Genomic DNA, 27,583 nt, shown 5'->3' with positions numbered 1-27,583 from the left:
TTGCCTAAAAATATTTAATTAAAATCAGCTTGTCTGGATATGTGCTGTATATCCTCACTACCTGTGAGGCCCTTCTGAAGCCTGCTGTGCATTTTTCAGTACAAGGACAAGATGTTATGATTACTCCGCAATGCTTTAAATGTGGAGGGACTGTATAGTAAGACTTTCCCATTAGTAACTACGAGAACCTGAAAACAACTGTCAGAGCCGGTAATCATAATTTCCCAGTGGTAAGCTTGGAACTGGTTAGACCCTATTTTTTTAACTTAAAATTGCCATCAAGGATCCTTTCCCTCCTTATCAACTGAAATGAAGAGTAGCAGGGCTGTCACGGTAGAGGCACCATGAGTAAGTCAGTTGTTATGGAATACCCATTTTCCACGCTCAGATTTCCTGGTTGGAGTCGTGGTAAGATAAAACAGAGTTTAAAGTCTGAGAGGCTGACTTGATTAGCCAAAGGAAGGAATATAAACATCTGGAAAAGTCTTGTCTTATTCTATCTTTCCTTCATTGGACCTCTTCCTCCAGTGGTATCAAAAACTGTAATCTGTGTGAAGTACTTTTGCTTTTGGATCCTTCAGATTAATTCTTTGCTGAAGCTTGTTTGTGCTGTTTCTACTGCCATTGCTGCAAAATGCAGAATGACCTATATGATTGTATGACATAAATGGGTTTAATTAGGTTATCGCCTATTTTAAAATGGTAATACTATGCCTAAATAAAAGGTAGATATTCAGAATCACAAGGCATTTTTTATACAAACAGACATTTAAAAAAACTGCAACAACTCTACAGTGTCATATATTTTACTGTACCAAAAAGTTGTTTAGTACAATACATAATTATAGAAATGCTTTTGTTTTGCTGTTTGAAACAATTCATCAAGCAATAAAAATCAGTTTTAATTAGATAAGCTCAAAAGCCAAGTATTTATGTATTGATTTTTATACATAGATATTTTAATATTGAAACGCATATTATTGCTACAGAGATATATATTATTATATCAAATTATATCACATTAATGTTGACATTAAAGTCAGTATTTTTTTTCCTTTACTTTACAATCCAATAAAACTCAAAGAAACAGTGAATGGGCGAGAGTCCTAATGCAGCCATACATGTCTGGTTCACCTTGTGAATGCTTTGTTTACATCTATGAATGAATCACAAATCTGGACCTCTGACTCGGCGGAAGTCGTCATAGGACGGAAGAGGTGTCCCGCAACCCTTCGAGCGGGACTTTGGTTCATAGACTGTAAATAGACCGCTGAAACAAGAAGTTTTTATAACTTTCTCAAATAGCCACTTTATGTTTACCGGACATGGCGTTTCAGGTTGAAGCGGATTTGCCACCTGGCCTTGCATGTCTGAAAGTAAGTTTTCGATTTATTTTAAATGTACCTGTTTTGCTAACATGCTGGCTACTAGCCCTTAGCTACACGAAAACCCCAACAGCTACATCCACAGACGTTAACTAAATATTATCGTTAACTTTCTAAACCAATTTAACGTTTGGTAAATATACGTTATTGTTATTCATCCATCTCTTTCATATACAAGTGAGCGATGTGCTAATAGTTGCTACTGTAACATTAGCTAACCTCGTAGCTACAATGCACCAGACACATTTGTGGTTAGAGTTACTGTTGAAGAAACCTTAACGTTAATGCTGATCATAGCCCATAATGTAAAATTGGAACCCTGTCCATTCAGAATAACGTAAAGTAGCGTCAGATATGCTACCCTGCTAAAATGAACATTTGCCTAAACACACATATGGTCATATTAGGTAACGCTAACCTATTAGGGGATGCTGAACAATGTGTATCATGACAGTGCAGGATGTTGTGAGACACACCATATAGACATGAGAAGAGACTCAGCTGGGTACTAGACTTACTATGACTGATGCAACCTCTAGTTAACCTTAGACTCTATGGAGTATTGATAAGTTTTTAAGAAACAGGGTCCCCTCTGCAAGAATCTGTGTAAATCTGTTTTTCCTACAGTTAAATCACCAACTCCACAATGAAGGTTCTGTGTACGAGCCATTAAACATTTTGAGACTGATTTGTTATGCTGAGTTAGTTATCTGTTATTTTAAAATATTTGAAAAATTATGATTTAAAAATGCAAGTACTATGTTGAGAATGTTTACTAGCTCAGTTTTACTGAAAAAGTAGTTATCCACAGTCTGTATTGTTGAATTATTTGCTTCCAACTGTCAGTGTTTTTCAGTAGATGGAAAATGTATTATTCCCACTATTCCACAGTTTTTTGTTTTATATGTTGTTGGCTAATAGTTAAGTTGTTTCATGATTAGTGTTTGGTCACAATGATTTTTCTCATCTGCAGAGTGTTGAGACCCTGCTTCGGTGTCCGATTTGCTTTGACTTCCTCAATATCTCAATGATGACAAAATGTTCTCACAACTGTAAGTAACGTTTTGAGCAGCTACCAGAGTTGACCTGGTACTAATTACAAGAAGTTTAGCAAAGCGATGCATATATGAAGGCAAGACCATAGAGCGACTTTTATAAACAACCAAAATGCACCTGAGATCCTTTTGAAAAAGTACTGTACAAATTGTTTTGAAATTCACTTCAAAGCAGTAAGAGCTGAACATTTGAATGTAAATGCTTTTCAAATGATTGAGTGTTATGACATTATGTGTGTGTTAAGTATGTGGATGTTAGCTTTGATATTGTTATGAGTTTGTGCAAGAGACACATACAGTCCCCCTGGAACCAAGATCCTACTGCTGTCTCTGTGGTAACTTTGAGTTCTGTGCATAAGTCGACGCAAGTTAATTTTAGGTGGATGTATGTCTGCCTGAATCTGTTTGTGTCAATAGACATTGCACTCTTTTGTTGGGTCTGAATTTCACTTTGTGTTGTACACTTTTGTTCACCAATAGGCTGGAAATTATCCACCTGTTTCTTAACAGATGCACTTAATTCTGTTTGCATGTCATTTTACAGTTTGCTCGTTGTGCATCCGAAAATTTCTTTGCTACAAGTTACAGTGTCCACTTTGCAATACAGTAAGTATGAACTTGAATGCATAATTATACTCACAAAATTCATTTGCATAATCATAAGGGTCATAGCCTCAATAAGGATGGCATATTCACAGGCCATCCTCTGTAATGAATTGTATTAATCTGGTAAAGGATGCAGATTTCCTTCATATCTCTCTTCTTCTTTTTCTTAGCAAGCAACAGAAGAAGATCTAAGAAACAACCGTTTATTGGATGACCTGGTTGTAAACTTTCAAGCCGCAAGGTAACCAACTGTACAACACACTGTAGAGGTTTACCAGTAAACTGTCATATGTCTGAGAAGTATCAGGGCTTTTTCTCTGCAAATAGATCTGAGTGTACACTGCATCAGCAGTAGTAGTTTTTCAAAAACAGTATTACAGTTATCAGGGTAAATGATAGAAAAATGGAAAAATAGGCCACTGCAAGTCAGCAAACATGGACATTTGATGTCAGTCACTGAGTTATTGTTGTGTTGTTGGCTTGTTGGTCCTTAGTGAGGAATGGCTCTATTATTTATCCGTAAGTACAATCAAATCAAGTATTTTCTGACCTTTTTCAAACCAGCACAGGCAGAGAACAAGGATCTAAGCAATTTCTATTTGACACAGTCATCTACAGCATATGATAGTTTTTATTTTTAGCATGACTTACTTTTAATTCTTTTGTCTTTAGAGGTAGACTAAAAGAATAGTGAAAATGGCAGGTCAGGAAATAAGACACAATCCACGTAAAACCCCTTTACCATGAACACAGGCACACCACCTGAGCACCTGTCCCATTTCTTTGTCATATGGTCATAACTGAAGAGAAAACATGATTGCTGTGGTGATTTTAGGGGATCTCATTGTTATTGACAAGATTACAGTATGTCCACAAGGAAACCAATTTCAGTTTACCTCAACTTACCAGCATTGGCGAAACACTTATAATTGCCCTCCAGTAATCTTCCTCTGATTTAAGGATTTTCTTTAAATCAACTGGGGATTTGGTTTTCATCAGCTGAGGTCATTCAAGGTTCTTCTTGTATTGCATGTATTTGAGTGTTGAGTAGCTTTAGGGTTGATATTTTTTCATTATAGCAGGATGCAGACAGCAGTGTCCAGATCTGGTCTGAAGGAAATTTCTTTGTACTTTAAATTTGAATGTTTTTTCTCTCGTGACATGTATCACAAAGAAGGAAAAACATTTCCTCAAAATTTATTGTCCTGTTATGAGTTGCACTGGCCACATGGGTGCAGCTAGTCACATACTTGCAGTCACTGGTTATCTTAGGCAGCCTGACAAATGTTAGGGAGTTTTCATGTAGACTGACAATTGTTTTGTAAAGAGAAGTAAACTGAAATTTACAATAATAAGGAACAATATGTCAACCTAGCCTTTGGGATTATTTATCCCTGTTGGTTTAGGATAATAACATAAGATGAAGGTAAGATAAGATGAACTTTATTAATTCCACTCCACAGGGTGGGGTCCATGAAAGGCAGATAAAAATAAGCCTGCTTGATGAACTCTGGCTCATTTTCCATTCATCAGTGGGCATTGTCCCTGGGAAAAAAACAAAAAACAAAACTCAAACTAAGATCATCTGAATTGTTTCTTCAATGTCTGGGTTGATGTTGATATAATATCGGAGTGCTGTTATCAGTCAGTAAGCCGTGACGTTCCTCCCTTACATCAATCACCTCAAAGTTATCAACACTCTGAAAGGTCTCCCTTCAAACTCTAGCCCCTCTGATTGTCATCACTGTTGTGAATGGTTGGCTTGCGCAGCTGCTCTTTCCTCTGTCTTTCAATTTCCTGTTGTCTAGCATTGAGCGTCTGAAAAATGAGATTCATAAAGTGTTGTTGTTATGTAGCAATAGATTTGTCTCAAACAGTTTAGTTTTGAATTAGTTCCTTTTCTGTGAAATAAATATGTTAATTTTAAAGACTGTTTCTATTATAGACTTCATAACAAGTGTTTCTGGATTGCTTCCTCCATTGGGCCACACATTTCTCACTGCTTTAGGAAGCTGTTGGCCGATGGCACTTATTTAGTGGTATTATACTAGAGGCCTGTTTCCCTAGCAAACCATTATCCATTATTGCAGTGCCACACATTTATATTTTTGCAGTAACATCTACCTTGGAGTCTGTTCTTTCATTCAGTAAATACGTTTACTTTGGTAGAAGTGGGGCTCGTACATTGAGACATCACATATAGTGCTATTAAATTTGCTCAGTCACCAAGGGCACAGTGCCCTTCGCTGTTGGGGATACAGTGCATGTTGTTTTCTTGAACAAAGCTGTTTTCTATTGTAGTGGACCAGTGTCCTCGCACCTCTTAATAACTGTAGTCTATGGCATTTTTTTTATTTACTCCATTTCTTTTCACATTTCATTTTTATGTATATCAAAAACAGGAAGCTAAAACATGTTTTGATCTACACTTCTTATCGTCATTAAAGTACTATGTTTTAAAAATCCATTTTAGGGTTAAATAATTGTTGAGATACAGTATATTGTGCAAAGTTTGGACAAAACAGTCATGTCACAGAAGGTGTCTAAAGGAGCGTGGGTCAACAGGCATGTGGCTGTGTTTAAGGTCTCTTACATCCAGCTTTAAAGTGCTATAGGAGCAGCCTTTCCTCTTAACACTCAGGTCTAATTATGAATATTTATCCTTCACGTTGTAGAGGGAATCAGTATGATAAGACAATTTAAATTCAATTAGTGTGTGTAATTTAAGTAGATAGTATTGACTCACTTTTGGCTCTTTTGGTGGCCACAGGTCCAGATCTTGCATATTAGTGAGATTTCAAATTAAATTCCTAAACTCCTCCGTTCATTCACTGTTCATAGTATTGCACTGCTTTGCTGCATTGCTTCTTTTTGTGTCATGCCTCATTTGGTATTAATTGTTAAAGTTTAAAAACATTGGTTTTGCAATTCCTGCAAGCGCTTCAAATCTATGTCATTCTCAACTCCCAGAAAGACTTGGTCCATTAATTATGAATGGCCTGAGTCTCATTCCTGCTGCTGAATAATGAATTGTGGATACAATCAGATTGAACTGTAATGTATGTTTAGATCAGCCCCAGCTCATCCTTTTCCACCTAAAATATGTTCAATTGATGCTGAGGCACACCTTGAATTGTTGAAGCGCTGTAGAAAAGGTTTTATATTACGGGGCCTGTGCTGGAACGAGGCAATCACAGTGGAGCAGGTACTCAGTTGCTGTATTTTCCTTGAAATTGTTAAATGTTTCTGTTGATATTTAAATTACCTGCCCAGTCTGGACCAAGCAGATAATGATGAACATTGTTTAAAGAGGTATTTCTTTTTGTTTTGTGCTTGACAAAATAGTTCTTCTCTCAATTTTAATTACTTTGGTGATTTCAGGGGTCCTTTCTGATATAGTTTTTGCTTAGCTGCTCGTTCCCATCATTTACAGGCTACAGAGAAAACATGAGTTCACTTTCTGAAGAGGTAACAAAATGGTCATATGCCAGTCTGAATCATGATCAGAGCTGAGTGTAACTATGATGTTCGGTTTGTTATTTATTTTAAACACAAAGTGTATTAGGTATTAGGTATTTCCTACACCCTACAGCCTTGATTGTCTCTTCTGGCTGGTGTCATCTCTATGGCAACAGCCAGTAAACTACATGGGTACAGTATTATTTAGAACCATTTGACATACTAAAGTGATGGGGAAAAAATGTGTTTGCTCAAATGAGGTGGAAATCGTCACAACTAATGGTTTTAATGTGAGGTGATAACACATTTTAACTATCCAGCTTGTGTTGAGTAACAGTGCAATAAACAATTAGATTTTAAAGATTTTAAACAATAAAATTTAAAGAAGGGACAGTGTTAAGTAAATTTCACAACTCGTTTTGTTGTCTGACTTACCTTCTCTAAATATACTATGCTTAGGCAATGCAAAATAATCTGTGGCAATACAAAGTTTGCAAGAAATTTTGAGGAGTGACCAGTAAAAGTCATACCTGCCTGTATGCAGTGTTACAGATGAATGGTAGAAGGAGAGCATATTTCTTCCAAGATCTCTGTGGGGAAGGAAGGAGTTATTTCCACATCACATTTGTGCAAGGCGGTTCTAGCAAGTGTGTGTGGGTGGGTGGGTGGCTGTGCGTGTGCATGAATTTTCTTTAATGGGGACAGTAAGCACAAATAAGTTTTAAATATGGAAAGCAGAACATCACACACCTCATTGGTTCCATTTTATTACCAAGTAATGGCCCTGCTGCAATTTGTTTGCCTTCGACATTTCCAAGACTGTAGCCAAAGTGTCTACTTTTTCTCGCTCAGTAGAAAAGGGCCGAGATAAATGAGCAGGTGCAGTTCAACGTAAAAAGGGCTCACTTTACTGTCAACAGTATTTATTGGCACATACTGCTCTTCTCTTTTTAATGGGCTCAATATGTTTTTTTTTTAAGAAGACCTTAAGTCTGCTACCCTACAGAATATGCTTTATGTAATTATATATTTGTGTCATCAGTGTTTTGTTGGTAGATCATTTGTGAGAGAAACAAAGCTTTCTACTGTAGGTGGCATGTACAATCATAATAAACTTTTAAGTGGGGAATGGCTGTCTGGATGTCTAAATATATATGGTGCACACGTTTTCATTCACATTCACGTTGCCTTTCTTCTTTTTCCAGGCAGCAGTTGTCAAAAGTAACTTTTGACTCACCTCCAATATCGCCAAAGACCCCAGCTTCAGCTGTCAAGTGTAAAACTCCCAGAGCGAGCGGCCAGAAGTGTAACAGCTCCGTTCTGAGTCACTTTTTCCAAAAGAAACCCAAAACATCTCCCGCTAAAGAAACCCAGCAAGATGGTTCTGTCTCTCAGTGCGTGGAGCGGGGGAAAGTACAGACTGCACGCACCCACAGCGCAAATGATGCCAACCTGCATTCGGCAACTTCTCAGCATAAAGTGGTTGTGAAGGAAGAGCCGATGGATGTGGAGGAGGCATCTGTCCAGACTTTGATGCCAGTCAAACAGGAGCACACAGCCTCACACAGCATGGGCGCCAGGGCTGAGACAGCACATTCCTCTTCACCAAAAGACGTAAAGCCTGTAATGAAAGGTGAGGCTTTTGAACCTGTACATTAAGAACGCCATATCTATATGACACACCCCATCTGACGGACTTGTTAGCACACTCACAAATTCAGAAGCTTTTCAGGCACTTTAACATAAAAGAGGTAAGCCTTTTGGTTAAGTTGTCTGGAAATATTTGTTGTCCGAAGGTAACAATTCTACCGTTACATTAAGGACACTTACATTGTTGGAAACCCAAATTTACAGTTCAAAGATTCAGCACTAAAGGTTTTATTGTAATTATTTTCACCTCTGCATGTGTTCTCAAATTAACCTGGAAGACACTCAGACTGCATGTGACCTATGTATTACTAAAGAAAAGATCGTCCATGAGTGTTGGCACATTCATGGACGATCTGACATCAGGGATTTTAAGTAATGTCCTTTTTCAAGCAAGTCTGTTCAGTCACAAATAATGCTCTCTTGTGTATCTTTTTGCAGTGGAGTGTCCTGTGTGTTCTGTCAGTGTGTCGCAGCAGTTTATCAACACGCATCTGGACACATGTCTTACCAGTGGAGAGAAGAAAGAAAGCTTGAGGAGGTAAAATACCCATTTAACTGCTCACTTAAATGATAGCTCCCTGCTGTTGTTTGCTCAGCCTGTGAAGCTCTATAGGGATGACATAAGCAAAAGACACTTAACAGATGGGAATGATGAGAGAAAGCTTGTGCTGCTTTTTGACATTATCACTGCATTCACATAAAATTAAAAATGTGAAAAGGACAAGTTGAATTTGTAGGAGCAGGTTTGTGTTGGGGCCATTTTTTGGGCAGACAACAACAACAACAACAAAAATGTTGCACTGTAGGTTCCAGGAAATGTAGTTTAGTACTGTGCAAATGCTTTCAAAAATAATTCCAAACATTTTTATTTAACATTATAACATAACAGTACCATTTCATCAAGGTACACACAGACACACAGTTTTAGTCTTTCTCCGTGAATTCTGTCTCTTCATGTTATCCGAGACTGACTTGATGATGTAGAGATGAGTGCTCTGTGGGGCCCAAACCATCTGTTGCAGGACCATTTGTTTTTCTTGTTGTTGAAGATGTTTGGGGTTGTCGTCATGCTATAGCATGAGCTCGGGACCAGTCAGATGCCTCTGTGATGGTGCTGCATGGTGGATAACTGCCATCTGTTCTTTCCACTACCTAAGAAATGGAGTCTATTTATTTTTGGATAACATAGGGGGATGGCGATCATTAAGCGTTAATCAATTATTGTGTTAAAATGGTGGAATTCATTTTTATTATACACAGGCAATTATTACTAGATTTGTACTATTACCATCAACCTGGCTACATAGCTTGCTGATGACAGGGTCTGTGTCTTACTTTGAGAGACCGATGTCTGCGAGTGGCCTTTGAAACTTGCTTTTCCAGGATGATTAATGACACATGCAGCGATTATGAGGCTCTGTTATGAATGGTCATATTTGTGTAGCAGAGCAAAACTCTTAATCTGGAGTAGACCTTGATGTCATAAAGATAAATTGCAGAGGTTTTAATATTCTGGCCTCATGTAGCCGACCTGCATGATGAGGATTCCTCTGGCTTTCAACCTCAATAACTTACACTTATGTCTTATACTAAAGACGAAATATACAGTACAGCTGAAAAACACATTTGACGGCCTTCTGTGATTGGACTATGAATATTAAGACTGAAAAATAACATTCCCCATCTGTTAATATAATTTTGCCATGAGCTCAGTTGATGTGACCACTGTGTGATATATTTGATTAAGGTGGCATTTCCATCATTCTTTTCTGCGTATGATGTCCAAGAAGTCCAAGACCAAGGCAGTACAGTCAGTTTATTGCTGCTGAGCAAAGTAATATCTGATGATTGCTGAAATAAACTATTCAGCCTGTCTGTTGCAGCTCCCTTAGCAAGGCGAGGCGTCCGATGGCCAAACTGGTGTACAACCTACTTTCCATGCAGGAGCTGAAGAGGAGGCTGAAGGAATGCCACCTCTCAATGCAGGGCTCTCGAGACCAGCTGATCAAAAGACACCAGGAGTTTGTGCACATATACAATGCCCAGTGTGATTCCCTAAACCCAAAATCAGGTGAGGATATTTGGTCTCTCATACCCAGTTAACTTAATTATTTCAGTTTGCAGCCGTGAGTGAGTAGGATGACTAATGAAGCATATGCAGCTGGTTTAATGAAGTGTATGCATCACTGGAGCAGATGAAACAAATCTGATTTTAAAACTCCACCAAAGTGCTGTTGTAGCACAATTATGTAGTGAAACTGTGGAAACGTGTTGATTTACTCACTATAATTTACACTTATCCTGTGTTCACGATACAGGGCTCTGATTTTTGCACCACCTTGTGAAAGCTTCACATACCTCAAAGCAATCTGCTCAGCTAAAAGCTCTATAGAAATGAGTAAATGCACCAAGTGTGCACACGAAGCTAAAGATGAACATGCAAACCCCCAAAGTCAGACTGAACCAACATAGGTCTCTATCTTCACACCAGTAAACCATCCAGTTGGGAATTAAATTTGAGGACAAATGTTTTTACATCCACAAAGAGGTTATTTTACCATAGATATCATATGAGCATACACAGTAAGATGTTTGATATTAAAGATTGTGTTTTTTTTTCTTACCGGCATTTCCAGGAATGCCTCAGTTCTGAACAGTGGCAGTGCGTCAAAACCTTTCATGTGTTTGAAAGCATAATTTGTATAACTGGCAATATTTCTGAGCTCGAGAGTAATAAAGATTTTTCTTTGCTCTGTCAACAGCTGAAGAAATTGCCAAAGAAGTGGAGGCCAACGAGAAGATCAGGAACCAACTTCAGGGGAAAGCCAAACCTGTGCGTACTAACTGCTTAATGGGATATTTTGATAGCTTAAATTTCGTATTATTTTTTTTCCAAGTTGTTAGGAGCAATTGCTATGCAAATATTGTTGTAATACAGTATTGCCAAGTGTTTTTTCATTGATGGTTAATGCATATCCTTTTGTCCATTCAAACTTCTTGCAGGTCATGGTTTTCACAAAGAAACAGACTGAGAAGGAAATTGAAGAGATGCATTCAAATTATAGTAAGTGATTTTTTTTCTTTCTTTTTTCCCCTTTTTTTTAAGAGTGCCTTCACTATCAATGTGTTGACACTTCAGGGTTCTGACCTCTAAAAAGGCAAAAACAAGTATCAACTGATGAAACTGCTTTGTGACATCTAACTGTTAAAAGGTGCTTTTGAATGAAGTGTAAAGAATTTAGCTGGTGGCTAGTATGCTTCTACTGTCAGCTTCATGAAAGAAGTAACTAGTTAGAATTATTTGTAGTTTAAAAAACACCTTTGCAGAAAGATAAAGCCAGATATAGCCATTTCTGACTGCTGTTAAATGGTTTCAAAAGGATACTGCAAGGTGCAATGCAATATCACAATGCCATTGCCATATGTACAAAAACAACAAAAAGTGCCAAAGAAGTTCAATACACACAAAGCACTGTAAAAAAAAAAAAAAAAAAAAAAAAAAAAAGGTTAACTCAGTACTGTCAATAAAATTTCAACATCAAGTCTCATTTTCCCTTCTGCTATGCATAGCAGGGTTTATTAGAAGAAAAGGACACATTATATGATAGTTAACTTTGAAAAGAAAGAAAAGGTTTTTTTTGTGTGGATATCATATATTTACCTCTTTGCTGGGGAGAAAAGTAATAGATGGCTCTGTGTCCCTCTGGGCATAACTGTCCAAAACTGTGGTTCAGTTACGAAAAATGTATGAATGCTGTCTTATGTAGAAAGAAAGCGTGGCCAAAATGGATGAGTTGCATGAAAACACATCGGACAAAAAGAATAGCAGAATGTTGTTACCCCAGAGAGATGGACCACTTCTCTCCAAAATATGAATTTGTTTTCGAACTCAAGTTGAATGGACCAATTTTGTGTTCAGTGAAATGGTTTGTAATGTTGCTTTCTCCTTTGTGTCACCATATATTTCACAGCACTTAAAAAACTAATATTGGAAAACACTTTGGTGTGATTTTTCATTCCACTAGAATGGCACACACTGAAGCAGGAGTTTGGGGAGGCTCCTCTATCGGGTCCTTCTAGTGCAGTGAGTGTGCAGCTGTGAATCATTTTGGGTTCATCACTTTTTAAGACGAGGCAGGTCAATACAAACAGGCAGTGCTTATATTGACTTGCCTTGGAAAATAACTAGGCATTTATTTTCATTAAACAGTATATCTTAATATGTAAGGCTTTAAGCAATCAGACATACACAGCATAACAGTGCATAGACACAAATGATGCCTCATTTCAAATTTACATCTACTGCACTAGCTTCATCTATCTATTACAACTTCTACACTATAACTTTAAATTATTATAATATGTATTTATATGACTTTTTATTTAATTCCATTTGATCTTCTTGTGTTTTTCCTTTTCATTTCCTTTTCTAATCCATTCTTTTCCTTATGTAGGGCTCTGTGAACTGGCTTTTTTTTTTTTTTTTTTTTTAACTGCTTTACAAATAAACCTTGCCTTGACCTTGCACTCATACTCATGAGGCAAGGACAGGAATTGAAGGCAGCACCCTGGAAGAATTCTGTTCTTTTTCTCTGAAGGGGTTTATGTTTTATTTCATGAAAGCATATTAATTTCTTCTGATGATAGCGCAGATGGCCTTTCTTTTAGGTGAGACGTACCATGTCTGCTTTGAAATACTGTAGGAAACCCTGTTTGATGATTTGATCTTCTGTTGCTATACCTCAGTCAGACTATTAAATGGCCATTTTATTTAAAAACTCCTCATGAATTATTACCAAAAGCTCAATGCAGGACACAAGCTTAGGCCACAAAGGTTTTAAAACTGTCTAAAGACTGGGCATTTTAATGACAGCCTGTGGTGACAGTTTTCAAAAGCAAACCATAGGCTTTCAGACCGATCAATGAATTTATTTCTTCCACTTCTAGACAGCTAGTTCAGTTGGAAAATCCACTAGTAGAGACCTGAGTCTTGCTTGAGAGGAAATTCATCACAGAAACTGCATGACATGGTTTTTGTCAGACTTGAGTAGTAGGTGCATGGCAGTGCAGTGGAGAAGTAGAGACTGTTCTGGAAAAGGACTAGGCAACATTAACAGTATTAAATATTTTTGCATCTCCCAACAGCATTATTACAATTTTGCACATCCCCAGCAGTAATCTCATCCTCATATACCTTCCACAGCACATTAGCAGGAACAGAATCATTCAGAATTCCTGTGTCTTCAGTGAGTAATTTAGCTCAGGGGTGGGGTGACAATGTAAAACTAATGGGGCTTTTGCCTCAGTATAAATAATACTCAAAACTTTTTTTATTATGACACGTAGGGTTAGTTGGCTATTTAAGTGACCCCCCCCCCCCCCCCCCCCAATTTTCTATTACTCATAGATAATCAACTGGAGAAATACAGACGCACAGAAATCTGGGCCAGGTCTGTGTTTTTATCCTCAAGTCGCAAAAGGTCAGGCAAGAAAGAGCAGCATTATAGAACATTATCCGAAGTCATGTTGACATGGTTGAACAAGATGAAAAGCCTGTTGGAAATAACTCTGTAGAGCTAACTTTAAAAGTGGCTGAAAAATGGATGTGACTCACAGGAGGGTTCTATAAATAGCTGCACTGCTGTGATAACCTCTTGATTTATCAGAGGAGGATGTGGATGACTCACTCTGCCAGCATGGGGAGATCATGGTGAATGAGCAGACAGGAAAAGTGAAAGCAGCACACACACACACACGCACACACACACATCAAATCCACCAGGAGCTTGCAGCTTTTTTCTTAATGTGACAACGTGTTCTTTTAGCGTTAATACAGGCGGTTGTGGTTATTTAGAAAATATGCTCATAACCCAGTGTAACCCCAGGCAAAAACCTGGAAATACTGCTTCTTGAGAACAGCCTCTGACAGGTTTGATCTGTGTGCTGTATGTGCTTCCCATCCGTTGCCATTGAAAAAAAAAACAGCCAGTGTTATAATTTATCCATGATCCAGCTGGGATGCTAAATCTGTTCAAACTGTTCAGTTCTAGTAATTAACTGATCTTAATTTTTGAGAGTTGTTTGTGTTTGATGTATTAATTTTGGTGTCCCAGCCTAGCACAGTCACTTGCTCACCGCATCTCACCACACATATAACAAGGTTTCATCTCCTTCACTCAAATTTGAATTTTTAACTCCTGGTACGTTTTTCTAAACAATCTTACTTTTAAAAAGGTGGTTAAGATGATGTAGTTGAACTGAAGTTTTTGATTTAAACTGGGTGTTATGCATTTTGCAGTGTTTCCTGGACAGTTGTGTTCACTAGTTCTGCTGCATCACTTATGAAATTGACCTAGTGCATAAGATTTTACCATAACTTGTACAGATGTAGATTAGGAGTTGCTCTTAACATCAGTATATTAACAGATTTAGCTAAGGTAAAGAAATAGAGTTTACCCTAACCCCCCTGTACTATGAATTACCTTGTGTATGAATGGTGCTATATAAATAAACCTTGCCCTTTGCAGCTGCACTGCCTGATCTGTGTGGGAATAAAACACTTATTCTTAAAAAGATTAAGTCTATACTTAAGATATTAGTGACAAGTCTGAGATACAACAGTTGTTCCATTTGCAAAAGTTTGAGATTAATTAAGTTTACCTCATAACAACAGAGTGGCGCCCACTCTCCATTAGAGTTTGAGTCGCCCACTGTCAGCGTCACAATATGCATTTACTGTTGCAGCAGTTAAAGGAAAACATGGTCTTGCTGGGAAATGTTGCTATAACGAGATTGCAGTTTTGTCTTTAAAAAAATAACTGTATTAAATTTATTAGGTTTTGCACATGTGCATGTTAGAACCATGGATTTTTTTTTTTATATTTAAAAAAGAATCACATTCTGTTGTTGTCAGTTGTGGGAACCAGAAGCAACAAAAACTGTGGCCCTAGATTTACTGTATTTATGTTTACCTATATGTCCATGTGTTTTCCTTCAGTTTCATTTTTTAGCAACTTCCAGTTTGCTAAAATGTTCAAAAAGTCTTCTTCTGATGTAGTACATAATTTAAAAACTCTCATACTGAATCTTTGGGCATAACATTTTGTTTTTTTTTCCTCTGAGTTCTCTCTTCATTCTCCGATCTTTGTTTAAATGAACATCACAGATTTGCAGATGCTCTGGGATTTCTGTGGAAAGTGATTAAATTGTTTATTTTTGGATCATAGCCATAATTTCAATTTTCTCCTTCCCCACTTCCATTCATAGTCATTTATAATGTCTTTTCAATGAGTATTTGGCCTCCACCGCAGTAGTAAAAGGAATTTTTTTTTGCCACAGTGATCTCATCTTGGAGCTTACATCTGTGGTATTTCACTTCAAATTCGGAGGCTCATGAATAAAACCTTGTATTTTTTCCCAAATCTATTCAACCTTTCAAGGCCGGAACTTGTCATTTCAAAGTCAGAATATTAATCTGATTTGCCTGATGTTTTAGATATTGTTGCCTGACAAAGAAAAATGAGTCTGCATTCAATATAAATATTAATACAAAAGAACATACAGTGGCCTCCTTATGGGTCGGGTTCCTTCTTTCTTTAAAAAGCATCTTCATCATTTGTCCCACAGGAAAGCAGCACAGCAGCGACTTTTCCCGCCTGATTGCGCAGGTCCGGGGTCGACTAGAGACCACCAAGCAGACTCGTATCAAACAGGAAGTCATTGCAGAGGGAGAGGATGTAGAAAAGACACCATCTGCAGGTACTGCAACACTCATTACGTTTCTCAAGGAATAAAAAAAAAAAAATGTACTATAGCCAGACTTTAAAGTCTCTTCGGTACCCTTTAGCAAAAGCCACCTGCTCCCAGTGATAACCAGCTGTGGCAAGTTCACCTTGTGTCTATATAAAACCTTTTTCCTAAAGTAAAACTCTTACAAATGAATTGCTTTGTAACGCATTTGTTCTTTAACAAAATGAAAAATAAGCCATGTAATGCAGCTTCACAGAGCCGACTCCCTGCTGGTTGTGCGTGTGGGACGGGAGTGCACTCAATTATTGTCCCATCCTTGCCAAAGATGCAGGGATGGTGAGGAGTGTCGGGTGGAAAAAGTTAGAACTCCACTAAGGAGCCTACAGTTTTGAGAATATTTGTAATTTATAACAGAGATTTTTAGTCTTGAAAATCAGTGGCATATTTCTTCTTATGTTTTCAGTATAATTTGTAGTTTTCTCTAATTCATCCAAAAATGTTTTCTTTTGGATTCAATTAAGCTGGATTTATAGCAGTTAAGCAAATAATTAAATAGGGTTGCATGTTGCTAGTTTGTATACAATATACAAAGTAAAAAGGCACACAAGACTTGCATGACACTGTCCACCGTGTCAGAGGTCAAGCAGTAGCAACAGTACCTGAGATCTGATTTTACACTGAGAATATGAGGAAAATTTGGTGTCTGAAGGAAACTAGGTTGTCAGGCTCACTTATTTCACATGTACCCATTTTAACAGGTAATTTCTCCACTGATTGATTTCCCACTGGATGTCTGACACAGTGATGTACATTTTCGCATCCCTCAGATCAAGTTGCCGAATCGAAGAGGTGCTTAGCGGTGAAGGAAGAAGATGGAGACAGTGACGAGGAGCCATCAGCAAGAGGGATTGCATTGTCACCCAGCTCCACTTACAGTGATGTATCCATCAGCAGGTGAGTTGTAGATAACACGCATCTTGATTCACTTAGAGTGGGTGACACCCTCAAAGCTTGTTGCCAAGTGTCGGTCCTTGTATAGACAAAAAGGTGAAATCCTTATTTTTGACCATTTTCAGACGGTTTGGATCTGACTAAGGATAATTTCACCAAGATAATGATCAAAGATTACTTTGAACCTTAAACCCTTTTGATTTTTGTTGAAAAAGCTTCTTCATGCAACTGCTACAGCTGATAAATCCTTGAGGTCATTACTGACCATGTATGGACACCATTGTAGTAACCTGTGATTAATTTAACATTTACTAGCATTTCTCATAAACTCCATTATGGTAATCTCAATTATTGTGGTAACCCAGTTTGAGGTAAATGCATTCAGATGTAAACACGTCGGGGAAAAAACGAGACAAACTGGTTTGCCTGGGCAGCGGTCTCATGACAACCTGTCTTCATCCTGTGATTAATCAGACAAATATGGCCCAGCCCATAACACAAAGTAAATACATGTCCCCTCATTAAACATTATACTTATGGTGTAAAACTTAAGCAAGAACACGTTGCAGTATGGTAAATCACAACACATACTGAAGCTGCACATTGTGTGTAAGAGTTATTAATTAAAAATGTAACTGATAACAAGCACGTTACAGGCACCAGCAAATCCAGCTAGGGGAATATACTGCACTGCAGTGGAACTACAGTTATCAGCCAGTCCTTTGGTGGATGAAAGTAAGTGCTGTTTAGTCATAGGTGACTGCAAGGCTTCACTTGGAAGTCTGAAATTATACCTTTGTATATTGAGATTCTTGAGTACATCCACAAAGTACAGGGAGCTGTCGTATGTTGTATCATGTTCACATCAAAGTAGTGCACTTGACCATCATTTATTTCACAAAAAATAACTTGCTTTGTTTTGGGGTAATCATAAAATGACAGAGTACACACTTAGTGCACTGCAGTGAATGGACAGTATGAGCTTAGCTGCCTGACATCCCTGTATTGGCAGAAAAAGAACTACGGAAGGTTTCTGCATGAACCTTGAACATTCTCAATGTACTTATAATTTGCTTTCACACAATATAGGCCTTGGACATTCTCAGCCTTTATGCTCTCCTCCTGCAGTCAGTTATATTGTATTGTGACACCTAAGGGAAATAATGATAATACAAATAATGCATTTTATTTAAGGCTGCCTTTCAAAGCACTTAAGGAGACCTTGTAAGTCACAACAAGCAATATATACAATAAACAGGTATAAAACCATATCATAACCCATAGAGAAGTTCAGATCACATATGTTTGAAAAAGTGTTTCTTGAGACTGGATTTAAAGGAGGAGATAAAGTCAATATTGTGAATGTCATGTTGTAGAGAATTCCAGAGGCGGAGACCCCGTGGTAGTTAAATGGGCAGATTGTGGTGGTGAGTTGGATATCAGAAGAGAATCTAAGGAGTACGGGAGGGTGAGCAGATATGAACAAGTTCAGAGAGATACGAAGGTGCTAGGTTATGAGGGGCCTTAAAGGTGAAAAGCAAGTCAATACGGTATTTAACAAGGAGCCAGAGAAGTTGCTGGAGAACAGAAGTGATATGTTCTATGGGAGGAGTTCTGTTAATCATACGAACAGCTGCATTCTGGGTCAGTTTGTTTGTGTCTCCCTCTCAAGAATAACAAATAATTAAGAGTTGTTATCATTAGCTTTTTCATCCAATATTTAAATTTTCCTATTTGTTAGAATATTTTCTTTAAAGCCCTAAGGTTATCTGTAGGGTATTTCTAATTCAGTTGCAAAAAGGTGTGGATTCTGTGTGAACGTTGTGAGTTGATGATGCTGAATGTAAATCAGAACCTACAAGACACATGACTTAACATTAGCTGTCATAGGCTCTTGTCTTTGCTTTAAACAGTACCGCAGGAACCAGACAACCCTTGTTTGTTCATATCACAGACGGTGATTTGTCTGTGCTCTTTACACTTTATTGATCTATCCTTGCAACTTGCTTTGTGTGCATATTACAGGAATCAAATGTGGCTCACAAAAAAAAAGAAAAAAAGTCAGTGTAGAATCCAGCTCTGTGGCACTGTAAATGCTGCTGTCAACCACTTTGACTCCTCCTGTGGACGTCCATATGTGGTGGCTGGTGTACAAACAAACAAATACACTTGTCAAAACATAAAATATGTCTTCATAGGAGAAATCTTACTTATTGACTAATACTCTACATTAATAAACATTTAAGAAGTTCTTATGACTGTATGCAACTACATTATAGAGTGTTATAAACCACTTATTAAATGTATGTATTTTGCTTATGAATACTAAATAGGAGGACTTAAAGTTAAGTGTTACCATATTTCTTACATTTTATATGGAGTATGGTGGCTTTTATAAAGGGGCTCCCAGTATGTCTTTAAGGCCAGGCGTGAAAAATTACATGTAATAAATTTAGTCCAAATACTCATTATATGATAGTGTAGCAATAGTTCCTGACTAATTTACATATTCATGTATTGTTTTTTTCCTTGCACCACTTGCGACCTCATCTGGAACTTGTTGAGTCATGTTCAGGCATGCTCAAAATTTCCCATGCAGCAGCTCACTGATTGTGTCTCTCTGGCTGGTGGTGTTTCAGCGGTGTATCTTAAAAGCACATGTTGTCCGAGAGTTCCTGCCACCCGGGTCTTGTTGAGAGATTTATCAGCTGCTTTAAATTTAATAAACACCAGCCATCAGATAAGGAGCAAAAAAAAAAAGCTAGTTTCAGTTCATAGGAGTGATGAAAAAAAAAAATAGACAAAATCAAAGCTCTGGGAGCATTTCAGTTTGAAAGTGGCTGTACTGTTGTGCTAGCTGCTCAGCCACACTGAATAAATTATGATATTATGTTTTCCTAAAAGTGTTTTTTACAGACATACTCAATTTCTTCCTTATTTACTCGAGAGCTGCCGCAGAAATCCTAGTACTATTTATTTATTTATTTATTCATTCATTCATTCATTCATTCATTCTCCACCAGCAATCAGAAAAATGTAGCCTATAGAAATGGCCTATGGCAATTCCAAAGGTGGAAATCAAGTGTTTGCTAAAGGTGTGTGAGACCAGCATTAATGTGTTTTGAGCCCATCTTAAATACAGCAGCTCTCCAGAGGAAACCTCTTAAACAGCAGCTTTGACAGCCCTTTGATTTTCTCTGCACGTTTTTTAAGATTACATAATGGAGACTGCCCCTAAGCATTCAAACACTGACAGAGTAGATGCATATTCACTGTTGGTAAATTTTATTTATTTTTTTCTTTTCTTTTGTTTTTTTTTTCTTTCTGACCCCTGAGAAGAATATTCTTTCCTCAAATCTTTCTCTCTCTGCTGCTTAAAATCACAATAGTGCTAAAGTGTAACCACCATGATGGTAGGGGTGTTACTTTCATATGCAACCAGAATCAAAAAGACCACATCAGTGATTCAGATGACCTCAAGATGTCACACAAAAACAAACACACACGATTGGGGTTGCTAGGCGATAATAGCCTGTCAACCATAGAGTACGGAGGTGATGGTAACAGAAGAACTCCAGCCCTAAACTGGCAGGCAGAACATCCTCATCATTTTAAGTAACAGGAGAGTAGGTTTTTTTTTTTTTTTTTTGTTATCTGTAGTGAGGGAAGCCTTTTTATTTTGAGCACCAACAGAGCTTGAATGCACATGAGAAATGAGACCAGCCTGACAGTATATGCACCAAATCAATTCAGCACAGCAACCTGTTCTGCATATAAGAGAACTTGAGGCATAGAGAGAGAGAGAGAGAGGGAATTGGGCAGCTCAGTTGTGTTCACCTTAAGCAACAGAAATATTAGAAAATGGTTTGCTAGTAGAAAAATAATTGTATTATTGCTGCAGATTCACAACAACTCACCCGTTATTCAGTTACACAAAATGTTGACAATGGAATTGCTTCTAACACTAAAATGATCATGTTTAGAAAGTTCAGTTTGCTCTGTTTTTGAATTGAGTCCTTCCTGAAATACGTTTCATATTGTCACTTACCAGGGGTTTTTTAATTTTTGAAAAAAAATCCTTCAGTTTATTACTGATATTAGTTTTTACTGTATATTTTCAACAAAATTTCAAGCTGTATATTGACTGGACACATGAAAAGCTCATTGTTCACCTGTCCCTACAAGTATGATCCTGACACCGCCATACTTTATTTTAAGGATTATGCTCCCTGTCTTCCTAATGCATATATGCAAACTCCAGAGTGGTTGTCGGTGTCATTTTTATTGCTGCACTGTCCTATTTTATGTCATTTATAAAGGGGTTTTATAGCTTTAAACAGCAAAGGTGGGAAAATCATGACAATTTTGTGAGTAAGGTTGAAATGCACAGTTGTTGAGCTGTACAGGCAGTTTAATATCTTTAACTTCCAGATCTCACTGACTGACAGCATGAAGGGAAAACAGAGAGTTGTACTTTCTACATACGTAGTCCGACTTGTGATGAAGTGTTTGCCTGAGGCAACCTCACACAACTATAGCCCTGTAGCTTGAAGTCAGGGATAGAAATGAGGAACCATTCTGGCATTTGGTAGTGTGGAAAAAAAAGATTTCTAGATTTCTATTGCTTTTGAAGTATCATCCAGGGGTATAACAATTTTTTGCCCTTAAGTTGACTTTGTCAATAGCACGGCGTTGCCTCTGACAGCTGCGTCTGTAGGATGTGTGGTACAGTAAAAACACCTAAAATGTTGCAGAGCATCACATTCTGTTTGAATACAGCAAGTTTGCTTTCATAGCAGTTGTTCAGGTAGAAGCCAGGGTAGTAAGTTTGTTTGCTGAAACAACAAATACCATGCATCAGTTAACCTCTGTAAATGACATCCTTTCTTTCTCTCCTCTTCTTCTTCCACCCCTTACAGTTCAATTTCTGACATCTTTGGCCCAGAGCCTGCCAGCAGCCTTGAGTAAGTGAATCTTCTGTCATTTCTACTGTCTATAAAAATAATGTGATTTTCTTTTCTTTTCTTTTCTTTTATTTGTATTTATTTATTTATTTATTTATTTATTTATTTATTTTTATTTTTATTTTTATTTTTATTTTTATTTTTATTTTTTTACACTGTGCCACCCATACATGTATGGTACAAGACTGTCATCACATTCTGTCATTCTGTACAAGTAATTACAGGTTTGCACTGAAGCATAGACTGGATGTCTGTTCCTGTCAGTATTGTTCTTCACTGCGCCAGTCGATAAATACTATGCGTACTGGACATCCAACATATAGCACCACATTACCCTACCACCCAGATAAGCGTTTGGGCCACTTCATGCCTCTTGAAGCCTCATATTTCAGAGACACAGTGAAAACAAAAGGTGGAATTTCTTGCAATTTATTTTGAAAAACATAAACTTGTGGGCGGTTATGTGTGCTGAAATTGAATCTAATAGAAAATGTAAGGCTCCGATTTAACTGCAAAACTGTGCACGTGAGGGCGTTTCTGAAGCATTGAGAATATTCTTGAATTCTTTGTTTTCTACAACAGAGTAGTGCTTCATATCTACAGCCACAGATATTCTAAAGGCATTGTTTGTTGTCTGGTCTGTATCTTCATCAACTAATTACAAACAACACCTTACACACCGCCAAAGCTTTCTGGGTGGAACTTGTAATTTTTGAATTTTTGTTTCTCACAGTCCAAAAAGTCCATTGTAAGTGGACTGTATGAGGCTGATAACACTGTAATTATTTCTTTCAGTCATTTGCTGAATTCAGTGTCCCTTAACTAACAATTAGGGGCATACACATGTACTGTCCTTAAGCTTTACACTGGAAAACACAAGACTGAATCCACTCTGTACTCATTAAGCTATCTGTGCTGCGCTTCCCACCCTTGGGAAAATAGAAAATAAAATATCTGTAGATATAATTTGTTCCCCAAGTATATCTCTGGACTGAGTATAGCCTGGTCGGTGGGTGTCTGGTTCACATTTGTAGAGCCGTTTTTAATCCTAGTCCGCTGCTGATGCACATTAATAATAATCATGTGTTTTGTTTATCCAGCAGTCTGTGCTAGGAGTCAAATAATCCTTTTTGGGTGTATGCTCTGTTCTGTTTGAGCAGACAGTAGCTCTATCATAGATTGGTTCCATGTTATGAATATATCGCTCTGTGTGTTTTAGCTGTGAAAAAGGAATATTCTGGTTAAGTCTGAAAATGACAAAAAAAAATTTTGAATCAAAGGTTTGACCGTCAAATTTTTTGCCAATAGTGGCCAGTTTGTCTTGTGGTTAGGGTCCCTGGCGATTGTTTTGGCAACTTAACATCCCTGGAAAGATGATTTTATGCTATTAAACAGTTTGTCAGAAACTGAATTATGTCAGCAATAAATCTAATTGTTTAGCAGTACCTGCGGTCATGTTTTGAACCAGTCACAGTTGTGACAAATGGGCTGAATAGTCAGACTTTATATATTCTGCATTTGGAGGACTGTTCTCCAAATACATAAATTCTGTTTTATCCAGTTTTTTTCTCGATCGTTTTGTCACTGAGCTATTACTGCTGTCATCTCTGTCAGAGGGTTTTTGGCAATGCACTAAGACAGTCACACACAGCTTTTCACCCCAGAGGACTCACATAAACAACTGCTCTGACTGGGAGCTCATTCACTCGCGAGCCACGCACTAAGAAGCAGAATAATGCCCTTTAGTTACACAGTTTGATACTGCTTTGACTGCACAGCATTGCAACTCCTCTTCCTCTTACTTTGGTTGCTGGTGCCACCTTGTACTGCCAAACTAAAACTGCAGTAATTTATTATAGTCAAATTTTTAATTAACTTTTTAACTAGTTCAGATTATGGCTCTGTGAAGTGATTTTTTTTTTTTTTTTTTATGTGAATACATTACATATTTCAGTCCTTTTTTCATTATGTATATGTTGCTTTTCATTTTGGCAAATAATGCTGGCTAAAAAAAAAAAAAAAATCATGCCAGTCTGCAGTACATTGTAGTGTAAATAAAACTTTGCGGTTATCCAGACACACAAGTCTGTTTCAAGGACATTTCACATACAGAAAGATTTGCTGTCACACTGTTGATAAAACAGCAAAAGCACATGCACCTGAATGTGTTACCACTCTGTGTTTGTTGTAAATAATCTAGACTCTGCTTTTCTTCTCTTTCTGAATGACTCCAGGGTTAAGTCCAAACCCACAGCGCTTTACTGTATAGAGTTATAGTACACCAGTAGTCGAACCTTGGAATGCCTCCTCAGTTCAATGGGCGGAAGCTAAATCTGTGTGTGTAACAAGTGTGAAAGGAAATTTTCTTTCCATTAGCCGAGGCTTTATCTCCATCCTCCAGCTTCTGTCAGACTCTGGCAAACTTGACAATTTAACTGTTGATTGTTTTAGTCCTGATACACACTTTGTGCCAAGGCCAGCTGCTTGCTTAACACTAATCCACTATACTTAGACATGTCCTCTATTACCCACATGTGGACTTGTGACCCAAATTCCAGTGCTGGAATTTTGTTTTTCCAGTCCATAGAGTTGAGATAAAGAGACATAAGACCTTGTCACTGGCTGGAGGGTGAGATACATCTGTGTTACAATCAGCTAAAGAGAGCCCTCCCGTGTAAGCTGTAAGTGGTTCCACATGCGAGACCTTGTGGTTTTTAGGGCCCCCCTTTGGTTTCTTAGTTACTTTATCTGAACATTTCTTATGGAGGAGATCTTAGAGCGTCCACCAGTTTGTGTCAGAGGTGCTTCAGTAATGAGGCTATTAGTTAACACGACATGCTGAGATGTGGAGCCCAGCAGGGCTCACATGGTAGCGAGGAATGTTAGTGTGGCCATAGATAATCCATAAAGGGAAAACTGTTTATTTAGAGGCGTTGAGTGCTCAGTCCAGATGTGTTCCATTGAAAACAGTAAAGCTTACTATAGAATAAAAACAGGGAATCACAATTGTGTGTTTTCATGTCATATGTCACAACTGAATGCAAGTACAGACTAAACAATAGTCTCAGAATAATAAATACAATTACTATAATATGCATCATCTACCAACAGTAAAATTAATGTTTAAAAAAAGTGCAAACACTTGTTTAAGGGAATTGTCTTCAGTGTACTGCATTTACCTCTCACTGTCACTCTCACTCAACTTCTGGTTTAGGGGAGAGATAGCTTAGCTATATCTTAGTGCCCACATGTGACAATATTCACTGATTTATTATACTGATGTCTTATACTGTGACAGATTTAACTGCGATTCAGCTTCTCACTAGAAACGAGACATTAACAGAGATTAACATTATAAGTCTGTAGTAGTGCGTTTATTAAAGCTGTGTACGTATGACTACTACTATTACTGTTGTTTTTTTCGAGGGCAAAATGAGGTACTATTATTTTAAAATCGGTCGGTCCTGACAAATGTTCGAATTGATGTTTAGCAAAACACTTTGTTAATAGATTAGAATAGAATAGGATTTATTGTCATTGTACATGTAGACTGCACAACGAAATTGGTGGAGCATTCCCCATGGTGCACCTGAGAATACAAAAGTATAAAAATAGTAGTCAAGTAGTATAAAAATAGTCAAGTAAGTATAATTAATTAATTGTATAATTAGTTTATTGCCAGAATGAACAACAATCTGGCTGTCGGATGATCAGATAGACCATCCTGTCTGTCTCGTCTTCCAGACATCTGTGGCACCATATTCCTCTCTTTTTTTCTTCCTGCTCTCCTGTGTTCATAGGAGAATTGCAAATTACGGTACCTTTCTATTTATTGTCAATATGTCTGAGGTTGTCTCGTTTGAATTAACTTTATTGGAATTGTCAGCAGACAAAATGGATCAGGGTTTCCGTGTTTACGTTCCGTGTGAGCGCCCACGTCGTCGATTGATCATAGTGCGAAGGGAAGTCATAAGTTTTGGCTGTGCAGAGAGACTGTTGTGATGTGTGAGTTAACAGAACAAACGAGATTGATAATAAACAGACAGCGTCTGCCCAGCTTACATTGATCTAAAATTGACTTTGTGTTTACAAAGTAGAATAACTTGATGTTGATCTGGTAAGAAATGTGTATTTTCAGCCCCAGTCCCAAAATGAAAACATTTTGGCTAGAAGGACAAGTACTGGTGTAAGAGCTCCATGTTAGCATAAACAATTATTTTTTTATTATAACCGGACACACAAAGTTATATCTAAGAGATTTTACTGGCGTCTCGCAACCACTTAGTCATTTCCTATAGTTTCCTATAGTATCTCCTTTGCATAAGTTGGTCAAAGGGGCTTTGACCAACTTATGTTAATTGACTGTATGAACTACTGGTTACATAGAGGCAAATAGACGGTCCTTTAATTCAGCAGAAATGGTAATGGGTAAAAGAGGCATTTTGGCAAAGTCCTAACGAGAAAATCCATAGAAGTGATTTAATTTTTCTCATCCTCTCAAATTTAGGTCTGTTGGTGGACGGCGAGAGAAAAAATTAGAGCACAGCAGCGCACTAAAAGAGAAAAGTTTGGGTGTCTCACCACAAAATAGTGTATGTTGCAACCTGTTCAGATTAGCCTTCGCTTTGAAATAGTGGCATTATAAAAGTCCAGGCCCTCAACCACTATTTGTGTTACTTTTCTTGTCTTGCATTTACATTTATATTGACATCATTGCTCATTGTTATAAGAAATTCTGGATACTCCTCTTCTCCGTTTACAGAGGACTAAGAGGTAATCTCTGAAAATGTTCTTTGATAGAGACACTGAGAGGACCTCAGGCCAAAAGCGAACATCCAGCTCTAGAGGAGGAGACGACACCGCTTCATCTTCCTTTCTGGGAAAACGTCAGCGTAAAACGTAAGGAGAGATGGAGGATGGGGAGGGAGAGAGCAAGAAAGATTCAGTACCAATTCAGTACCAATAAGACTTTCAAGTATATCAAGAAATTATTTTTATGCACATTTCTCTCTGGTATTTCTTTATTCTTTATTTTTCAGAAGTTGCACTCCTTAATGCATTTGCCTTGGTATGAATAAATTTTGAGTATTTTAACATATTTTGTAGTCCTGTGATCATGAGGCTCTCTGTATTTCATCAGGTTACTTCAGCAGTGAGGGAACTATGAATCAATACTTAAATAATTTTCTACAACACTGTCTAGTGAGGTAAAGGATTTTGTTTCCATGTTTAGAAGATTAGAAGCAATTTTGTTTTAAAGTAGACATAAGCAGACGGAAACATAATTTCTACTTGAAGCCGATGTCCAGGTCAGTATCCAGTTTTCTGTTGTTGCTTGTAATTTTAGTTCACATTAAGTTGTTGCTATTTTTTCCCTAAATCCATTGTGTCTTTGTAACATGCTTTAAGGTCCTTTGTAAAATGCAGTTAAACTGAAATAATCTTGTAGGGGCAACTAGTCATTTTTCATGTGAACTCTTTGGGTTACATAATAGATGTATCTTCCAACATTAGTGGCCCATGTAGTCCCAAATAGATGTTGAAATTTTTGCACAGTGTGCAGAGTTAAACTTTTGGACTTTGTTGCTCTGGTGAAACTGTTGAATTAGCAGCTGTATAAACAATCCCCAAAAATGCATAAATATGCTCTTTTTTTCCCTACAAAATCACTAGATGCCTGTCTGTTTGCTAACCTATCACCTCCATCTTCAAGAATTTCCCTCATATTTGGCTCATTGTTTGGCCGACTCAGATTAGGAGCTCA

At 37.6% G+C, this 27,583-nt stretch overlaps 1 protein-coding gene across 1 annotated transcript; it reads left to right on the top strand.

The window, feature by feature from the left end:
• The first annotated feature begins 1,220 nt into the window (after positions 1-1,220).
• rad18 (RAD18 E3 ubiquitin protein ligase) lies at positions 1,221-27,583 on the top strand. The gene is made up of 13 exons (XM_041032976.1): positions 1,221-1,376; positions 2,359-2,437; positions 2,985-3,046; positions 3,217-3,287; positions 7,711-8,138; positions 8,594-8,693; positions 10,039-10,226; positions 10,918-10,988; positions 11,159-11,219; positions 15,782-15,913; positions 16,732-16,858; positions 21,775-21,819; positions 26,620-27,583. The coding sequence occupies exons 1-13, from the start codon at positions 1,326-1,328 to the stop codon at positions 26,720-26,722; spliced, it is 1,518 nt and encodes a 505-aa protein (XP_040888910.1). The 5' UTR covers positions 1,221-1,325; the 3' UTR covers positions 26,723-27,583.

This window comes from Toxotes jaculatrix, chromosome 3 (genome assembly GCF_017976425.1).
Source record: "Toxotes jaculatrix isolate fToxJac2 chromosome 3, fToxJac2.pri, whole genome shotgun sequence".
NCBI classification, from domain to species: domain Eukaryota; kingdom Metazoa; phylum Chordata; class Actinopteri; family Toxotidae; genus Toxotes; species Toxotes jaculatrix.
The sequence above is the reverse complement of the archived record's forward strand: the minus strand, read 5'-3'. Positions and strand labels throughout refer to the sequence as shown.

Bases quoted from the DNA above. Each gene is read 5' to 3' on its own strand.
- rad18 (XM_041032976.1), top strand. From the start codon at position 1,326: ATGGCGTTTCAGGTTGAAGCGGATTTGCCACCTGGCCTTGCATGTCTG. The intron at 3,288-7,710 runs GTAACCAACTGT...TTCTTTTTCCAG, and splicing joins GTAAACTTTCAAGCCGCAAG to GCAGCAGTTGTCAAAAGTAA. The intron at 21,820-26,619 runs GTAAGTGAATCT...GTTCTTTGATAG, and splicing joins GAGCCTGCCAGCAGCCTTGA to AGACACTGAGAGGACCTCAG.